Raw genomic sequence first — 17,631 nt, forward strand, 5'->3', positions numbered from 1 at the left:
CTGCTGCTGCGCACGAAGAGTTAGAAAGCCCCACCCAAAAACGCAGCAGTTGCGCATCAACTGAGTTGGCGGAAAATCCAACATCGGTCGACAGCGCTGTCGACCACATAACGGTAACCGTGAACTTACTCAATACATGAAAGACTTAACGAATCCATATGATATATAATATTCTAAAAAAATTGATTAATCTATCGCAGGAACCAACGAGCTGCACCCTCACAGTTAGGGTGATGCCGACGTTCACGGTTCCAGCAGCCGAGGGACTTGCGTACAAGCCGACCCCAGAGACAAGAGTGCATGGAGCGCAACTCAGAGCCGACTGTGCAAAAGTTCAAGTCGATTCGGTGAAGCCCGAATACGAGCTGTTCCCTCTGAAGTATCCACCGTACGACGAGGTCCTCTCACTAGGAAATGCCCGTGGTACCTTCATCCAATGGCCCAAGGACCTCATTGAGATCAGGGTTACAGCGAGGCCAACCACTGCACCAGGCGGTCGTCCACCAAAGAGACCCGCCTCTGCTCCTTCAGCCCCTCCTGCTCAAGATCGTCATGCACAATCTTACAATGTGCAGTTGCAGTACGACACGGATTTTGGGGAGGACCGAACGGAGGCCGACAATAAGGCGATTCATGAACCCCCACCGATGAAGAAGAGCAGGAAGGCACACTCTTCCCCTCAGAGAATTACTATCAATAAACTCGAAGCAAAGGGGAGAGGAAGGGGAGGAAAGGTGCAGGCCTCGCTTCTAGCTCCAAGGAAGCTAGATCTGGGCAAGGGCCAGGAAGAGAGTAAGGGCAAAGAGGTCAAGAAGAAACACGTCGCTCCATAGGAGTTCCAACTAGGCATTGTGATAGACTAACTATATTTTAGTACTTATATATGATCGATCAACTAATCTGGAATTATGACAATGTAGGGCACAATAACCAAGTCTCTGCCTACCAGCTTTGAGGAGGTTCGTGAGGAGATAGCCAACTTCATCCTCCGCGAAATAATTAACCCCAAAGGAATGTTTAGGCTTAAACTAAAATGATGAACAATGTTGAACTTTTATGTTTAGGAAATGATGAACACTTATTATGCAACTGTGATGATGTAACTGGATGTTTATATTTATGTATATATTTCATATGTTTATGTTAAGACTTGCTAAATAAATATTTGTTCCAATTAACTCGGTTTTGCAGGTGAAACATGATAAATATTTGAATGGATGTGAAATATGTGAATGGATGTGAAATATGTGAATGGATATGAAATATGAGATGGCTGTGAATGTATGGTTGTGTGAAATATGTTGATGTCTGTGTATGTGAATGCATATGTATATGAATGGGTGATGCTGGGGAGCTGGGGATATTGGATATTTGTGTTTGTTTCTGTCATTTTTGCAGCGGGCATGGCTAGCAAAGGCCTGAGGCTAGCCAAAAAAACAAAATTTATTTTTTTTGTGTATTATAGTCATCTGTGACGGGCCATAACTAAATGCCCGATTGAGATGAGATCATCTGTGACGGGCTCTAGTTTATACCCGATTGAGGTCAGTAGTCATCTGTGACGGGCTATAGTTTAGGCCTGATTGAGGTCAGTAGTCACCTGTGACGGGTTATAGTTTAGGCCCGATTGAGATGAGTATCATCTGTGACGGGCTCTAGTTTAGGCCCGATAAAGGTTAGTAGTCATCTGTGACGGGCTCTAGTTGTGGCCCGATAGAGATAGGTCATCTGTGACGGGCTATAGTTTGACTGGTCGTCTGGGTCAAAGCTATTTTTGACGGGCTTTACTTAGGGCCCGATTGAGATATATTCATTCGTGACGGCCGTTTGCCCGATTGCGATAATTCTTCACATCAGTGACTTCTAGCCTGTGACGGACGCTGTGCCCGATTGAGATGGGGCTTACCGCCCGATTGAGATGAGGTTATCCATTCTAGTGTTTATTTATACTATTATAAAGTTTATCCTCGTTGGATTTAATTTTGTCTCCTGCGACCTTTGACTTGTGATTGTGAAAGCAATCTAGTTGCCCAATTAATTAATGAAAAATTCGTCGCCTCAATCTTAAAAGCAAAAGGTAGCTAAAAAAGTGAGATATTGCATCATCTGTTCATCTTAAAGGCATGAACGTAGGTTATGTGTGTACTCGAGATGTCTTAGCAAGCGTGAATCACGCTGTTATAAGGTCTACATCTGTGTTCAAGCAACATGGATCATTCTGTCGAGCTTTCTTTGTTTGGCCTCAGGCATCATGAATCATGCACCTGAGCGAAGAGAAATGACGGTCCTTCTTTATCTTCTCTGTGATTTTTACTAGAGCTTATTTTTCGATTCGAAATTATGTTTGCAATAATGGCAAGCATTCCATATATACAGAATTGCAAATGTAAAGTTCAATAGATATAATGTTTACCATGTCATAGTTGTTTTAAGAGATAAGTCCATTTTGAACCCCTGAATTCTTTGTTTTGCCTAAAACACACCCTTCAACTCTAAACCAGACATCCAACCTCGTCCAACATTCAATATCATGCAAATTACCCCAAACTTGGTTTCTACCCAGTTCCGGTTTTCATCCACCATGAGACGCCTTGTTGGGCACCAACTGTTCAAAGTAGGGGGTTCCGACGGATTTGAAAATTAAATTATACAGTTTTCATCTCTTTTTTTTGTTGAAAAATGTATAGTTATTGAGCTAAATATTTCAGTAAGATTAATATTATAATTTATTTTCTCAAATATGTTAAAAATAAAAATGAATTTAAAAAATATGACCTTCCTAAACAAACTTAAAATAAGTTCTCAAATTTATTTATTCCAAGATAAAAAGGAATGAATTTAAAAAAGATTTGACCTACCAAATGAGTACTTAGGATAAACAGATATTGAGCTGGCATTTGACTCCAGGACCTTTGGATAGGAGCAAGAGTGTCTACCACTGCGCTAACGCCACCACTGCTTTGTATATTGAACAAAGGTCAGCGCCAATACGGAGATTTGATGATGTGGCAAATATCAGACAAGATTTCAGCACTAACCCGCTGATGCTGAGGTCACAATCCATTTCTAAATTTAGTTTTTGGCATAGTCTATTCTTAAAATAGCTTATGTAAAATGGTCAATTTACCAATATTTCGGCAAATATTATTCCATCCATCTCAAAATATAGCAATCTATAATGGGATTAGATATATCCTAGAATTACGAATCTAGACATACACTTTATCCAGATTCGTAGTTTTAGGATGAGTCAAGTTGTTAAATTTTGAAACGAAGGTAGTATAGAGATGTGCGCTTGTCGTTATACGTGTGCATATTAGCATGTGGACATAATATTTACTCTCTCTGTCTTAGAATATAGAAACCTAGATTATACTATTTAGATTCATAGAACTAGAAAATATGAGGAATGCTACATGACAGTTTTCCATTCAGGCAGGATAATATCTCTGAGATATCATCCGATACCAGTATCATCCCGTCCGAATGGATATTAGCTGATACATAAGAGATATCATCATGTCTTGTAGCATTTTTCGAAAAAGAATTTGGGCATGCTTTCTGGTCAGATTTATAGTATTAGAAAATGTCTTCTTATTTACTTATATTTTGAGACGAGATATTAGGTGAAACATGAAAAGAGATTAACGTGTGGCTCCATCAATTTACCGTCAGCCAGAGCGTTATACGCGTGAAAAGGGTACTACAGTATACTAGACCAGTCAACACTCGCCAGCGCAAATCCTTTTCGAATCCCCGGTGCTCGTTCTCTAGCGCCAAAAAAAAAAAAAAAAAAAAAAAAAGGCGACGGTCGACAAACGCTTTTTCCCCACGATTTGTGAAATCCCCAAAAAGAGCTCCCCCCATATAATTGGTCCACTCCACTACGGTCTGCACCGCACGCATCCCGATGCCTATAAATCCCCACGATTCCCCCCTATCCTCCTCCTCCTCCGCTCCTTTTCCCGCCGCCGCCTCCTATAGCCACCCTTCCCCCTACCCCCAAAAATCCCCCACCTCCCAATCCCCCAAACCCCTCCTCCACCTCCACCTCCACCTCCGCCATGGGCAGCTTCGCCTCCCCCCTCGACGCCGCCCCCGCCCCTCCCACCGCCAAGCCCTCCCCTCCGCCGGCGCCGGCGGCGGCCAACGGGCTGGTGACCCAGGAGGAGCTGAAGCGGGTGGCGGCGCACCGGGCCGTGGAGATGGTGGAGCCCGGGATGACGCTGGGCCTCGGCACGGGCTCCACCGCGGCCCACGCGCTGGACCGCCTCGGCGACCTCCTCCGGTCCGGGGAGCTCGCCGCGGTGGCCGGCGTCCCGACCTCGCTCAAGACGGAGGCGCACGCCGCCAGGGTGGGTATCCCGATGCTGCCGCTCGGGGAGGCGGGCGGGATCGATCTGTCCATCGACGGCGCCGACGAGGTCGACCCGGAGCTCAACCTCGTGAAGGGGCGGGGTGGGTCGCTGCTCAGGGAGAAGATGATCGAGGGGTCGGGGGGAAGGTTCGTCGTCATCGTTGATGAGTCCAAGCTCGTCCCGCGGCTCGGCTGTACCGGCGCCGTCCCCGTCGAGGTCGTCCCCTTCGGGTGCGACCACACTCTGGGCCTCGTCCGCAAGGTGTTCGACGGATTGCCTGGCTTCAGCGCGAGGCTCAGGACGGTCGCCTCTAAGGACGGCGAGGGGAAGGAGGAGATGTTCGTCACCGACAACGGCAACTACATCGTCGAGATGTTCTTCGAGGATGGCATACGCGGCGACCTCAACGAGATCAGCGACCGCCTCCTACGGATCACCGGCGTCGTCGAGCACGGCATGTTCCTCGGCATGGCCACCTCGGTGGTCGTCGCCAAGAAGGACGGCACCGTCGCCCTGCTCCACAAGAAGAAGTAGCCGCCCCGGCAGCGGCGGCGGCGCCACCACCGACGCCAAAATAAACCAAGATTTTGCAGCGAAGCGAGGGCAGCACCAGCAGCTGGTGCCCCTCCCCAACCCAAGTATCTATTGCTCTCTAGTATGTTGAACTTGATGTACGTCTCTACTATTACCATGATTTCTCTCTTTTTTTCATGGTAATGTTCTTGAGTGATGCTATCAATGGACGAAGCTAATAACTTGTGGACTTTGATCCATGGTAATATCAAGTCAATTTCTTCGTCATTATCTGCTTTCTTGAATTTGCATTGGTTGGTCAGTAAGTTACTGAAGGTGGATTGGACCTATGCATTGGATTGGATTGGATGTTGTCCTCATGGTGGCGACATTTTGAGTCCCATTGGATCTTTCTTGGATTTATTTTACAGAGAAATAGTTCATTCACCGCATGGATGGGGGGAAATTCACTCGTAAGGCTCGTTGTTCTTGAAGAAAATGTATGTGTGGTAGATGTTTCTTGGTTTCATGGATAATCCGATCTGGAGCTGATATGAATTGTGAAATTCTATAAATTCTATAGATAAGTATTACTCCTATGTATAAGATGAATATCCAATGAAAGCGAATGCTGATTTTCTCCTGAAATTTCCCTCTATATGTGTATTTTGTACTATTTAAGAAGAAAACTGAAAACTGGCGGTATGTATGAACACCACCAGGCCACTATGTGGCGATCAGGCGATGTTCCAAGCCTGTGACAACGGATTTGTACTGAAATATATATTTTTTATGTGAATTCACATACATTTTCCAGCATTTGCTCTTATACTACGAACTGCGGAGCAAAACAATCTACTGCACTCTGTTTTCGGAGAACATTCCTGCAAAAACAGAAAAGAAAGAGAAAAAAAGGCATTTGCATTCCACTCGTTTTCAGCGTGCGCACTATGCGCCCAAGCAACAAGGAAACGAGGCAAGTTTCAGAAAGCAGCACGCCAGTGAATTCTTAATAAACAAATTAATAATCTAACAAAAAAAAAACCCTCGTGGTGTAGCCGTGCAAGCCTTGCGATCGCTGCTGATGCGGGTTTTCTTCTTGTCCTTGTTGGACGCTACAATAGTTAGACGATTGGGAGCCCAACTTAGACCTACCTGTCTAAGCCCCATCTGCTGGACTAATAAATCAAAGAAAAGCAAAAATTTAAATTTTTAAATTTGCTTTTTAAGTTGATTTTAAAATATTTTCAATGTAATTTCTTTTTAATATTGACTTTTAAGTCACTACGAACAAATATATAAAGGTTTTACCTGCAAACTAATTACTATTCCCTAATAAATCGTTTTGGTTTATTAGAGAATATAGGTAACCGATGAAGCTCCTAGACTTATTTGTTCCTTGTTTTATCAACGGTATACTGAACAGATAAAATTATCATTATTCTATATTATTTATCCTTGGAGATGTCATGTATGGCCTGCTTCATGCCATCGGCTTTGGCCTCGTGTACCAGGTCAAATGCTAATAAAACCAAGTTAACATGCGCATTCCTCATCACAGATTCGGATACAGTAAAAGGTGATGTCGACGTAGAGGATGAAAAGTCCATTGCACTAAGACCATTTTTTCACCGTCACATTGAAATCCAATGGTTCTGGGTATATTCGGTTTGAAGGAATTTTACATGAAGTTTAGAGGAATTGAACTACTTTCTGCAAAAATCCTATAGAACTTCTGCATTTCGAAGAGGCCCTCAGATCGAGAGTGTTGTGCCGGAAGGCCGGAACTACAGTAGTTTGGCTACCGTCATGTACATGCGCACAGTAGGAGCTGATCATTTACGATAATGACACATGATTTTTTTTTCTTACACAAACGACGCATGCTTTTAGGGCACTAACATGTGGACTAGAGGGCCTTGTTCCATGGTTTAACTTACCTTTTTGAAGGTAAAAACTGGTCTTGGTCGTTTGCTGAAAACCAAGAAAGAACAGTGAAAACTGATAACTTTTGTCCGTGAACCCAAAAGTTGGTTTTCACAAACCGGTAACCAATAGATTCACGAAAACCAGTCGACAAAATGTAAAACCCGCTATAATAAATTACTAATTATTTAATTTGAGGATTACAAATTATTATAAACATAAAATTCGGCACTTCCTATATATCCTTATTAGTAACCGTTGGTTATCAGTTTTTGTTTTACAAAAAGCTTAAATAAAAAGTTACCAATAGCCAGATTGTTAAATAAATATGCTTATTCAAACTTTTGATGTGGCTAATAGCCTAATATGTACTCTTTTGTATAGATCTAGCTTATAAACCACATCAATACACATTACTACCTCTGTTTAATATTATAAGATATTTTGATTTTTTTCTAGTCAAATTACATTTAAGTTCGATTAAGTTTATAGAAAAACATAGTAATATTTTCAACCCAAAACAAACAACTATTAAAATGTACTCCCTCCATCCTAAAATATAAGAAGTTTTAAAGTTAGACACAGTTATTAAGAAAGTAGGTAGAAGTGAGTAGTGGATGGTTATAATTGGATGAGTGGTGGAGGTAGCTGAGAAAAGTGAATAGTGGAGGATTGTGATTGGTTGGGAAGAGGATGTTAGTGGAGAATTTGTTATATCTCGGAACAAATCCTGAGGGCTAAAAGTTGTTATGCCTGAGTTTATTTCCAAACTTTTTCTTCAAACTTCCAACTTTTCCATTACATCCAAACTTTCCTACATACACAAACTTCCAACTTTTCCATCACATCGTTCCAATTTCAACCAAACTTTCAATTTTCGCCTAAACTAAACACACCCTATATTTTAGGACGGAGGGAGTATTTCATTTGTTAGATTTAATAAAACTAGTTTGGTGTTATGAAAGCTGCTATTTTTTTCTATAAACTTTGTCAGACTTAAAAAGTTTTATAATATGAAACGGCAGGGATTAATATTAAAAGAAAAAAATCAAGTTCATCTAACTTCAAATCTGAATTTGAATATAATCTTGGACAGTACACCGGATAACATTCGGCAGCCGAGAAACGGCTGCCGTCCAGTATGGAGCATCCAGCATCCTTATCTTCGGTCTCAATCACAGACTCGGTCTGAAACACCACGATGTCGAGTTGTCGACGGCATCCTCGCCGCTGTGACCCACCTTGTGCGCTTATGGCCAATTAACGGGACCAGGCGTCCAGTATGGCAGCACTCACAGGCACGGGCATATGCAGGGTTCAACTTCAACCAGGATGCAAGGACTCCATCGGTTGCCCATATACTCCCTCCGGTTTCCAAAATAAATAAATACATGTTTATTTTTATTATAATATTTTTAAAGTTAAATAAATACATGTTTACTTTTATTATAGAATTTCAAAGATAAATCTATATATATTATTCTAGTTCATTTAAACTAAATATTTTAAAAAGTTACAGTAATAAAATTATAAAAGTTTAATCTTAACCATGTTCAAAACATTAAGAATTATGGAATCGGGGGTTGCTTAAAAAAGAGAAAATTTCACAGGTATTATGGTCTAAGTTACACGAAACCACATGAATTTTGTCACATGGCACATAAACCCACATATTATGGTCACAAGGTTTCATTAAACCACAATATTGATCATTTTGATTTTAATCTACAACACTTTTGAGTTCTTTAATCATATCTCAAATTTATGACTTTATCCATCGTATAAATGTTACATTATGTAAGTATAGCCTTTTAAATTTTTATATAGGAGTATATCAAATTGGTTAACCGCGTGGTTTTGCGAAACTTTAAAACTATAATATCTAAGGTAATGTGTCACGTGCTAAAATTTCTATAGATTTGTAAAACTTGGACTATGATAAGTGAGGTAAGTTCAAATTTTAACAAAACTATAATATCTGAGGTAACGTGTCACGTGCTAAAATTCCTATAGATTTGTAAAACTTTGGACTATGATAAGTGAGGTAAGTTCAAATTTTAACAACGGCTTATAAGCTAATAGTATAAGCTTTTGCACTTGCAATTACAGAGTGCATTATTTTGCGGTACTCCCTCCATTTGATTTCTTTTCAAACTATTTTTAGGTTTGGACTAAATTTATAGAAAAAATTATCAATATCTACAACACCAAATTAATTTCATTAAATATAACATTGAATATATTTATGATAATATGTTTATTTTGTGGTGAAAATGTTGCTATATTTTTTTATGGATCTAATCAAACTTTAAAAAGTTTAACTAGAAAATCAAAGCAACTTGTAATACGGATGGAGCATCTTTCATTTAATTGACAAAACATAGTTTGCAAGGAAGATATTTCTAAATAGGGTACAATATAGAAGTGCATAACTAACACAGCATATTTTGAGGACAGAGAAATACTGAAAAAGAAAAAAAAAAGAAAAGTGTCCATGAGAACCTTGAATTTCCTCCAAAATTTGTGAGAGTTAAAGTATTCCATAAGAATTTCATTTTATTATAAGTACCATTCCTCTTTTTCCGGATCGGAGAATCACGGTATACGGGAAAGTTCTATAGGCTTGGAACCCTAAAAAAAAAACTTTCTCTGCGGATCCTTCGTTCAAAAAGGCCGAAACCCGAAAGGGTGAAAAAAGTAGTTGTAAAAATGCTAGGAGTGTCATCTAACCTACCTCAAAAATTTTAAAGGTGTGTCTGAAATAAATGATCCGACGGATTATGAACGATTGCTTATATGAATAAATTAAATATTACAAATCTAAAAAGTTATCTTAGTACTGATAACTTATCCAAGCAATATAATAATATGGAATTTTCTTCCAAAACAATATTTTAAAAAGGTTATGAAGCGAAGTTGCTTTAGTGCAGCTTAACTGATTGGGTTTCTTGTGGTGAAATATGAAATATGTTCATATGTGTAGAAGTTTTAGATTTACAGAAGTGCTCATATTTACGGTGAATTATTCTTCTAGTGGTAGGCAATAGGTACCTATCGACAGCGAAACGTCTATGGTGACCCCATCAATCTCAAAAATATGGTAAATTTTTCAAATTTACTCATAGGGATAGGTTGTCTGTGTTATCTTTGTCAATCTCAAGATGTGCCAGACTTTTTTTCAAAAGTGCGGAGCTTACAGGTATAGAGCATGTGTTCACAGAGATTGAGTATGTATCTGTTGTGAGCAAATGAGTTTGCCATGTACTACCTCCATTTTTTAATATATTACGATGTTGATGTTTAACAACATTAACCATTTATCTTATTCAAAATTATTTTATAAATATAAAAATTTAATTCATGTTTAAAAAACATTTAACAATAAATCAAGTCATAATAAAATAAATGATAATTACATATATTTTTTTAAATAAGATGAATGGTCAAACGTATTTAAAAAGTCAACAACATTATATATTAAAAAACGAATGGATTATTTCTAAAAGAAAGGAAAAGGTGCAACGAATATCGCACATGGTCTGCTGCCTAAAATTGCAAAAGAGTAAATTGAAGGATAGAGCTGAGCTGACGGTCGCTTTCTATAGTTGGCTTGGCGTGGACGCGTGGTGTGTGTCCGTCCTGGGCGGCTCACGTCGCGCGGTCCCCCGCCTTTCGCGGATATGCCGCCGCGGCGCGTCGCGGCCTCGCTCACGTGGACGGTGGACGTGGGGGCGTTGCGTTGGTTCCCCGAACCAAGCAGGCAGGCGCAGGTATAGAGCCAGAGGCTAGGGTTACCAAATTACTACATCCGTCCTCAAAATAAGTGCAGTTGTGAGGATCTGTGTCCAACATTTGATCATTCGTCTTATTTAAAAAATTTATAAAAAACCTAAAAAAAATAGTCACCCATAAAATACTATTCATGTTTTATCATCTAATAACAACAAAAATACTAATCACGAATAAATTTTAAATAAGACAAACGGTCAAATATTAGACATAAATAATGCAAAACTGCACTTATTTTGGGACGGAGGGAGTACCACGCTGCTGATGGTCTCTCTGTTTGGTTCTGTTAGCTGACTGCTGCTGGACTCATTCTACGTAGGAAGAAGTTCATCCGAGATCCCTTAACTTATCAACAAACCCAATTTTCGTTTTTCAACCAAAAAACCACATACAACAGGCCCTCAACTGTTAAAACCAGTTCAAAATAAGTCCCAAGGCGGTTTGGACAGCGATTTTACCTGACGTGGCACCTATGTGGCTAATTTGACTCGGTTTCATATGACGTGACATTGACATGGCACATCAAGCAAAATTTAACAATTTTAAAAAATAAAACAAAATGGCCCACCTGTCAGTCAAATATATAAGATTAAAAATAGTGGGACCCGCATATCAGTGGGCCCCACTTCCTCTACCTCTCCCCTTTCTTCTTTGTATCCTATTCCTCCCCTTCTCCTTCTCCACCGAGCTTGACCAGTCCTGCAGCTTCACCACGCTCGCCGACCTAACCCTAATGGCGGAAGACCTCGAGACCACCAGCTCCTTCGCGCGAAGATCTGTGAGGTCGATTTGCCACCGCCACCGCCACCAGTAGCAACAGTGGAAGAGAACGGTGCAACGAAGGGGATGGAGGTGGAATGCACGGGGCTGCTAGCGCCGCCGGGGTTGTGGTGTTGAGGCGGTCCTTGGAGGTGAAGGTGGCGGTAGTGGATGAGGAGAACCACGACGCCGGGAGCACCCACATGGCCACTCGCCCCGTGGTTGAGCTCATCAGCGGGACGAAGGTGAATGCGTGGATCGAGTACTCTCCCAAGACCGACATGGATGTGTTTGTCTCCTACAGTTCTACTCGCCCAAGTGGCCTGCCGAGCCAGTAATCTCTACACTGTTGTCGGCTTTTGTGCCTCCACGCAAGGGAGCATGGAGATGCACGCCGTCGAGTCGACGTGGAGACCGGCGAGGGGGCTGGGAGGCTGACGAGCGGGGCGGAGAGGCCAGCAGCGCGCCCGGAGAGGGAGCAGTGGGTTCGTCCAACTAGAGGGCATGAAGGCCGGCGAGCAAGCGCGGAGAGGGAGAAGGCGGGGGAGGCCGGCGAGCTCCTTCAAGTTCAAATCTGCCATCGCCAACACCACCTTCACCGTGCTCGTCGCCGCCTCCAAGCGTGGGAGAGGAGCAAGACGGCGGCTTTGAGGTCGGGGGCAACCTCATTCAGATGTTGACGTCGACTCTGCGGAGGACGACAGTGGGAATGAAGGAGGCTGCGGAGATCCCTAGACCTTCCCGCAGCGGTCAAGCTGCTAGCATATCTCCCCACCAGGACTCCCCCCAAAAGCAAAGCTAAACCCGTTCTTTAATTCAATACCTAGAGACCCGAAAGCTCCAGTCCAAGTTGAGGCGCAGTAGGAGGGATTTCTGTCACTATTATTTATGGACCATGTAAACATACTTTTTTAGTTTAGATTCTTATGCTGGACCTGCAGCCCTAGCCTGGGACACCACTGTGCGACATAAAGATCAGATCAAGTTATGATTTTCTCATTAAGAAAGAGTACCCGAGAAGAATAGATATGATCCAGAAACACTCTTATTCGACGAGGCGTAGAGCGTTTTCGATAAGATTGAATTGAAACGGTGACGTCGCGGCGCCGCCTAGCTCCTCTCCAACGGCCGTTGCCCTTCTCCTCGCGACCACCAGCCGTCGCCCCGCTGGAGATCTAGACAGAGATGAGAAAGATGGGGAGAGGGTGAGAAGACGAAGATGACATTGTATCACTAACATGTGGGCCGTTATTTAATTAAGACATGTGGGCACCACATGTTTTATTTTTTTTTCCAGATCAATCTGCCACGTAAGCGTTACATTTCCAGCACGTAGGACGAAGACCTAGTCAAACTAGCCGCGTAAATGTCACGTTAGCCAAAACCGTCATCCAAACCATCGAGGGACCTCATATATATTGGTTTTGACAATTAAGGGACTCGTTGTATCTGGTATCACAGTTCGAGGACAAAAATCGAGCTCGATGTGAAGTTAAGGGATCTGAAATGAACTTATTCCTTCTACGTACTAAAATTTTTGGTCTGGTCTTGGTTGGTTGTCTTTAAGATGTTCAAGTTGGTTGGTGTAGGAAAAAGTTCACTCGAACTCCCTTACGAGTAGGCTGAAATCTAATTCGTATCCTTAAAAAAAAATCGATAAGATGGCTCCCACAAATATCAAAACAAGTACAGATCGACTCCTATGATTGTATTGAAGGTGGTATTATATGACATAGCACCTTGACCTTGGTCAACACCGTTGACCCAATCAATCTTGTCCAAAATTGGTAACTGACAATGAGCCATTCTTAGTTGAGTCAGATCCAGGCCGGTAAATGCTTGCACGTATCCAGCCCGCTCTCACACACCCCCATTTTTGGTTGACCCAAAATAGATCCAGTTCTCAAGATTCGCCAACAAGAGGAGGGCGATGGCTTGGTGGCGCTGGAGTGCGGCGCGACGGTCGTTTGGTGCGCTGGTGAACTTGTCCCAATTAGTAATAAGGCATGTTTGGTAGATCTCGAACTCCTAAATTTAGCTTCAGGGGTTGGGTTTGGAGTGGAGTTGCCTAAACCCAGCTCCACCTATCTAGTTCATTTTATGGTAGTGCTCCACCTAGCTCCTCTCTTATTTTAGGTGGAGCTGAAATTGTATTGTTTGTCTGGACTCCAACTCCAGGAGAGATGAAAGTGTGCCAAACATGCCAGTAATATTATACAGTCATATTGTAGTACTGAACCTAGTGCTTGAGTAATAAAAGATACTGCCTCATTTTCATATTACAAGTTCTTTGACTTTTTTCCTAATGAAATTTATTTAGGTTTGATAAGTCTATAGAAATTTAGCAACATTTATAATACCAAATTAGTTCCATTAAAAATAACATTTGATAATATATTTGTTTTGTATTGAAAATATTGCTATATTTTTCTATAACCTTTATCAAAAGCGACTTATATCGGAGGGAGTAGTAATGAAATTGCTTGATTCAGGGATAGTAATAAGAGCATATCAATATATGACTCCGGATGGTTGTTAATTGTAAAACAAGCATACTGGCTTTTAGTCACTGTAATAGGATGCAAAAAATATTTATTTAAGCTTCGGTTAATCAACATGACACACTGTTATTGCACCAACTGTTAACCCAGCTGATTTTTTTTAAAAAAAAAAAACGCTGTTCCATATAGGTCTGTGAATAAGTTACCTACTGCAGCTGAAGCTTTTGGTTGATTGCTTCCTGGTGTAATTGATAAATATAAACGTACTAGAAAATAGGCAGTAACACAATTTCAACCAAATAGCTCGTTTACTGGGTTTGTTGATTTTGGCCTGCATAACCTTGAATTCTTTGGTGTTTAACCTTATATTCTTATTAACACGGACAGCACAAGTGCACAACAACATCGCATCAGCATAGCACCTCGATAGATTGGCAAACAGAACTACTGGATGCTTGCCGGCTTCATCCAATTATTATTGGAACTGATCCATTTATTGTCTTCACCATTAGCTTCAGCATTGAATCTCTTCTCCCTCAAAGTAGGCCTACACCAGGATTCATGAAAGGTAGGCATTTATTAAAATATATCTACATTGTTCATGGAACTTTCTTCTCAATCTCCAGCATTTCTTGATAAGAGCAAGTTTAATAGTATAGCCAACTACTAGCTCCAAGTCATCTATAACCAATGTAATAGCCAATTCATACAATAGTTGCTTATTATACTATCAATATATGGTCCTACCTGTCATACATATATTACGTCTTGTAGTCCGTGCAGCAGCTGGCTACAGATATATAGCCTGCTTCTCTTCTCTCTCTTTTTTTATCTCTTTAAAATATGTTTATTGCTAGCTTATAGCCTACTATTGTACCTGCTCTAATGCCATCAAAACCAAGGCTGTGTTTAGTTCAGCGCAAAATTTGAATTTTGGTTGAAATTGGAGATGTGACTGAAAAGTTGTGTGTGTATGACAGATTGATGTGATGGAAAAGGACTGAAGTTTGGATCCAAACTTTGGATCTAAACACAGCCCAAGATGGTGCTACAGCACCAAAAAGAATCACTGGTTTCTGTATAACTGTACAAGCATTGACTGTTTCATGTGGTTCAATACTTTGGGTCATGGCTGTAGAATCTGCAGAGTGTAGAAAAAACAATAAATTGTTTATGTTTGCGTGGTGCAGAGAATTATATTGTGCACTGTACACCGATGGCTGGTTCATGTTTTCTTTTGTTGTTTTTTTCTGTTAAAAAAATTGATAGCTTCCTCAGCACAGCTGCTTTCTTTACCCCTTATGCCCTCATCTGTAACAACCCCAATCTCCCACACAACTAGTTGGAGAAACACCAGCACCTCGATAATCAAATTAAAAAGAAAACAAACAAAGCCAAAGGTCCAAAAAGGCGAAACAGAGTTTTTCCCATTTAAAAAAGAAGAGATGACAAAAGAAGATCCATTGGTGCATAAATCTAGTATAAGGCCCCCATTGGGCAATTGGATTTCATGAAATTCACATAAAACCGTCCAATTCCTATTGAGATCATGTAGTTAGGCCTGGTTTAGTTCCCAACTTTTTCTTCAAACTTCCAATTTTTCTATCACATCAAAACTTTCCTACACTCACAAACTTCCAACTTTTCCGTCACATCGTTCCAATTTCAATCAAACTTCTAATTTTAGCGTAAACTAAACACACCCTTATTCTACACCAAATAGGACCTGTCAGCTACCAGAGTACCCCCATGATGACAGCAGATGGAATGGAACTGAGTGCCACCAGAACTAGGTGGTGATGAGAGGTGGTGCAGAGCCTGGAGAATGGAGATAATGGAGATGGAATAAAGCAAGACCAACAACAGGAATAGCTAGGAGGAACAAGAAATACTAGGTGTAGAGAATCAAACCCTAGGGGGGCATTTGCAAGCAGCAACGCCGCTAGTCGCTAGACAACTGACCATGCTCCGTTCATGTAGTGTAGGTAACTACAATGAAGATCATGCTGTTATCTACAGATAAAAATGTAAGAAATATTTAATTCAGCCACATTATAGAGCACTTGAATAGGTGTCATCATGATAATCATTTACGCGAGATCAAAATGGCAATGTGTGATTGTGCGACTCACAGATCCCAAACTGCACTACAAAGGAAATTTCAGACATGAGAGCAACATTGTAAAGAACTCAGGATAATCTGGTTGGTTAATACCACTACATAGAGGCATTCAGCCATGAATTCATGCATTGTGGTTGTAGCTATGCAATTTGAGCTAATTTAGAGAACAAAACAAATCATAATTCCTGTGAAATATTAGTAGTATGACAAGTCTGTAAAGTTTATAAGGTGGCCAGGTAAGTTTCAGAATAGTTGACAAAAATTTCAGCCAAATTTCTTGTTTGGAGAAAATCTCCAACCACAGGTTAGCACAATGCAATGATCTCAGGAACCTAATCATATTTATCTTGCAAAAACACAAGCAGTGTTTGTGTTTGCTCAACCTTCAGAAGAAATCCTGGAGTCCCCGGCCGGCGAAGACGCGGTCGGAGAGCTCGGCGAGGAGCGCGTTGACGGAGAGCAGCGCGGCGGTGGAGCCCGCGATGACGCCGAGCACCACGCCGGTGGTGCCCACCACCTTCCCGGGCGCCGGCCACTCGATCTCCGACATCTCCTGCGCGACGCCGGCCCACCACTCGCCGCCGCCCCCGGCCGCGGCCTCCGCCTCCTTCCGCGCCCGCAGCACCTCCTTCAGCTCCGCCGCCACCGCCTCGGGGCTCTTCTCCCCTCCTCCTCCTCCTCCTCCCGCCTCCACCTCCCCGGCCTCCTCCGCGCCGTCCACCGCGGTCGCGGACGCCTCCTGCTGCTCCTGCTCCTGCCCCTTCTTGTTCTCCGCCGCGCCTGCGCCTGCGCCCTTGGACTTGGAGGCCGCGCGGGCGAGGCGGCCGCGGCAGCCGCCGGCGGCGGCGGCGGAGAGGGAGAGGGATAGGGAGATCGCGGGAGGGCGGTGGGTGGAGAAGGAAGCGCGCGTGGCGGCGGCGGCGGGGGCGAGGAGGCGAGCGGCGGATGGGGCGGTGGTGGTGGTCGGCGTGGTCGCCATGGCTTCCCGGTTTGGTTGGTCCAGCGGCTGTTCGGCGTCGGAGATAAGAGTCGAGGAGATGGGAGGTCGTCTCCTCTCCTCCTGGAGCCGTCCGATCGCTGATCAACGGTCAGATCAGATGATCAGAGGCTTCGGTTTTTTTTTTTTTAAGAAACAGAGTACGGTTGAGTTCTTTCTAACTTTCCCAAGTCGCATCTCTCGTTTTTCACGCGCACACGTTTTTCAAACTGCTAAACCGTATATTTTTTATAAAAATTTTCTATACGAAAGTTGTTTTAAAAAATTATATTGATCCATTTTTCAAAATAAATTTAATAAATACTTAATTAATCACGCGCTAATGGACCACTTTATTTTGCATGCAGAACATATTTGTTCCCAACACTACCAAACAAAAGCCCTAAACACATGTGCACACTCGCACACCCATATCCATATGAGTAACTTCGAAAAACTAAGCTGACATATCTTAATATTAAAAAAGCTATTAAGGGCACCTTGCTATCAACGAATATGTCGTATATCACTAAAAGAATAATTAGTCATAAATACAATCAACCGTATAAATTTAGAATTTGAACTTAAGAAGCTAATTTCACCATAAGGAACCAAATCAATTGAACTATGCTTGCTTACTTCGCAGGAAGCTTCGGGTTTTCTCTGTGAGACGTTGCGAAAATGGGA

General features: G+C 42.1%; 2 protein-coding genes across 5 annotated transcripts; one reads left to right on the forward strand and one right to left on the reverse strand.

The window, feature by feature from the left end:
• The first annotated feature begins 3,981 nt into the window (after positions 1–3,981).
• LOC127769263 (probable ribose-5-phosphate isomerase 1) lies at positions 3,982–5,159 on the forward strand. Its single transcript, XM_052294797.1, has one exon. It carries the CDS (start codon positions 4,065–4,067, stop codon positions 4,890–4,892), a length of 828 nt encoding a protein of 275 aa, XP_052150757.1. The 5' UTR covers positions 3,982–4,064; the 3' UTR covers positions 4,893–5,159.
• Positions 5,160–14,135: 8,976 nt separating this feature from the next.
• LOC127769695 (preprotein translocase subunit SECE1) lies at positions 14,136–17,006 on the reverse strand. Of its 4 annotated transcripts, none has more exons than XR_008016834.1 (3): positions 16,352–17,006; positions 15,758–15,835; positions 15,324–15,664 (listed from the first exon to the last, which is right to left on the reverse strand). XR_008016834.1 is itself a non-coding variant. In XM_052295312.1 (2 exons), exon 1 carries the CDS (start codon positions 16,945–16,947, stop codon positions 16,354–16,356), a length of 594 nt encoding a protein of 197 aa, XP_052151272.1. In that variant the 5' UTR covers positions 16,948–17,004; the 3' UTR covers positions 14,136–14,393; positions 16,352–16,353. The 4 variants fall into 4 exon arrangements, 2 of the variants coding, with proteins under 2 accessions (XP_052151272.1, XP_052151273.1); XR_008016833.1 differs by having other exon boundaries at positions 15,758–15,859; positions 16,352–17,005; XM_052295312.1 differs by lacking the exons at positions 15,324–15,664; positions 15,758–15,835 and adding an exon at positions 14,136–14,393 and having other exon boundaries at positions 16,352–17,004.
• Between the last annotated feature and the right edge of the window lie 625 nt (positions 17,007–17,631).

This window comes from Oryza glaberrima, chromosome 4, assembly GCF_000147395.1.
Source record: "Oryza glaberrima chromosome 4, OglaRS2, whole genome shotgun sequence".
NCBI classification, from domain to species: Eukaryota; Viridiplantae; Streptophyta; class Magnoliopsida; order Poales; family Poaceae; genus Oryza; species Oryza glaberrima.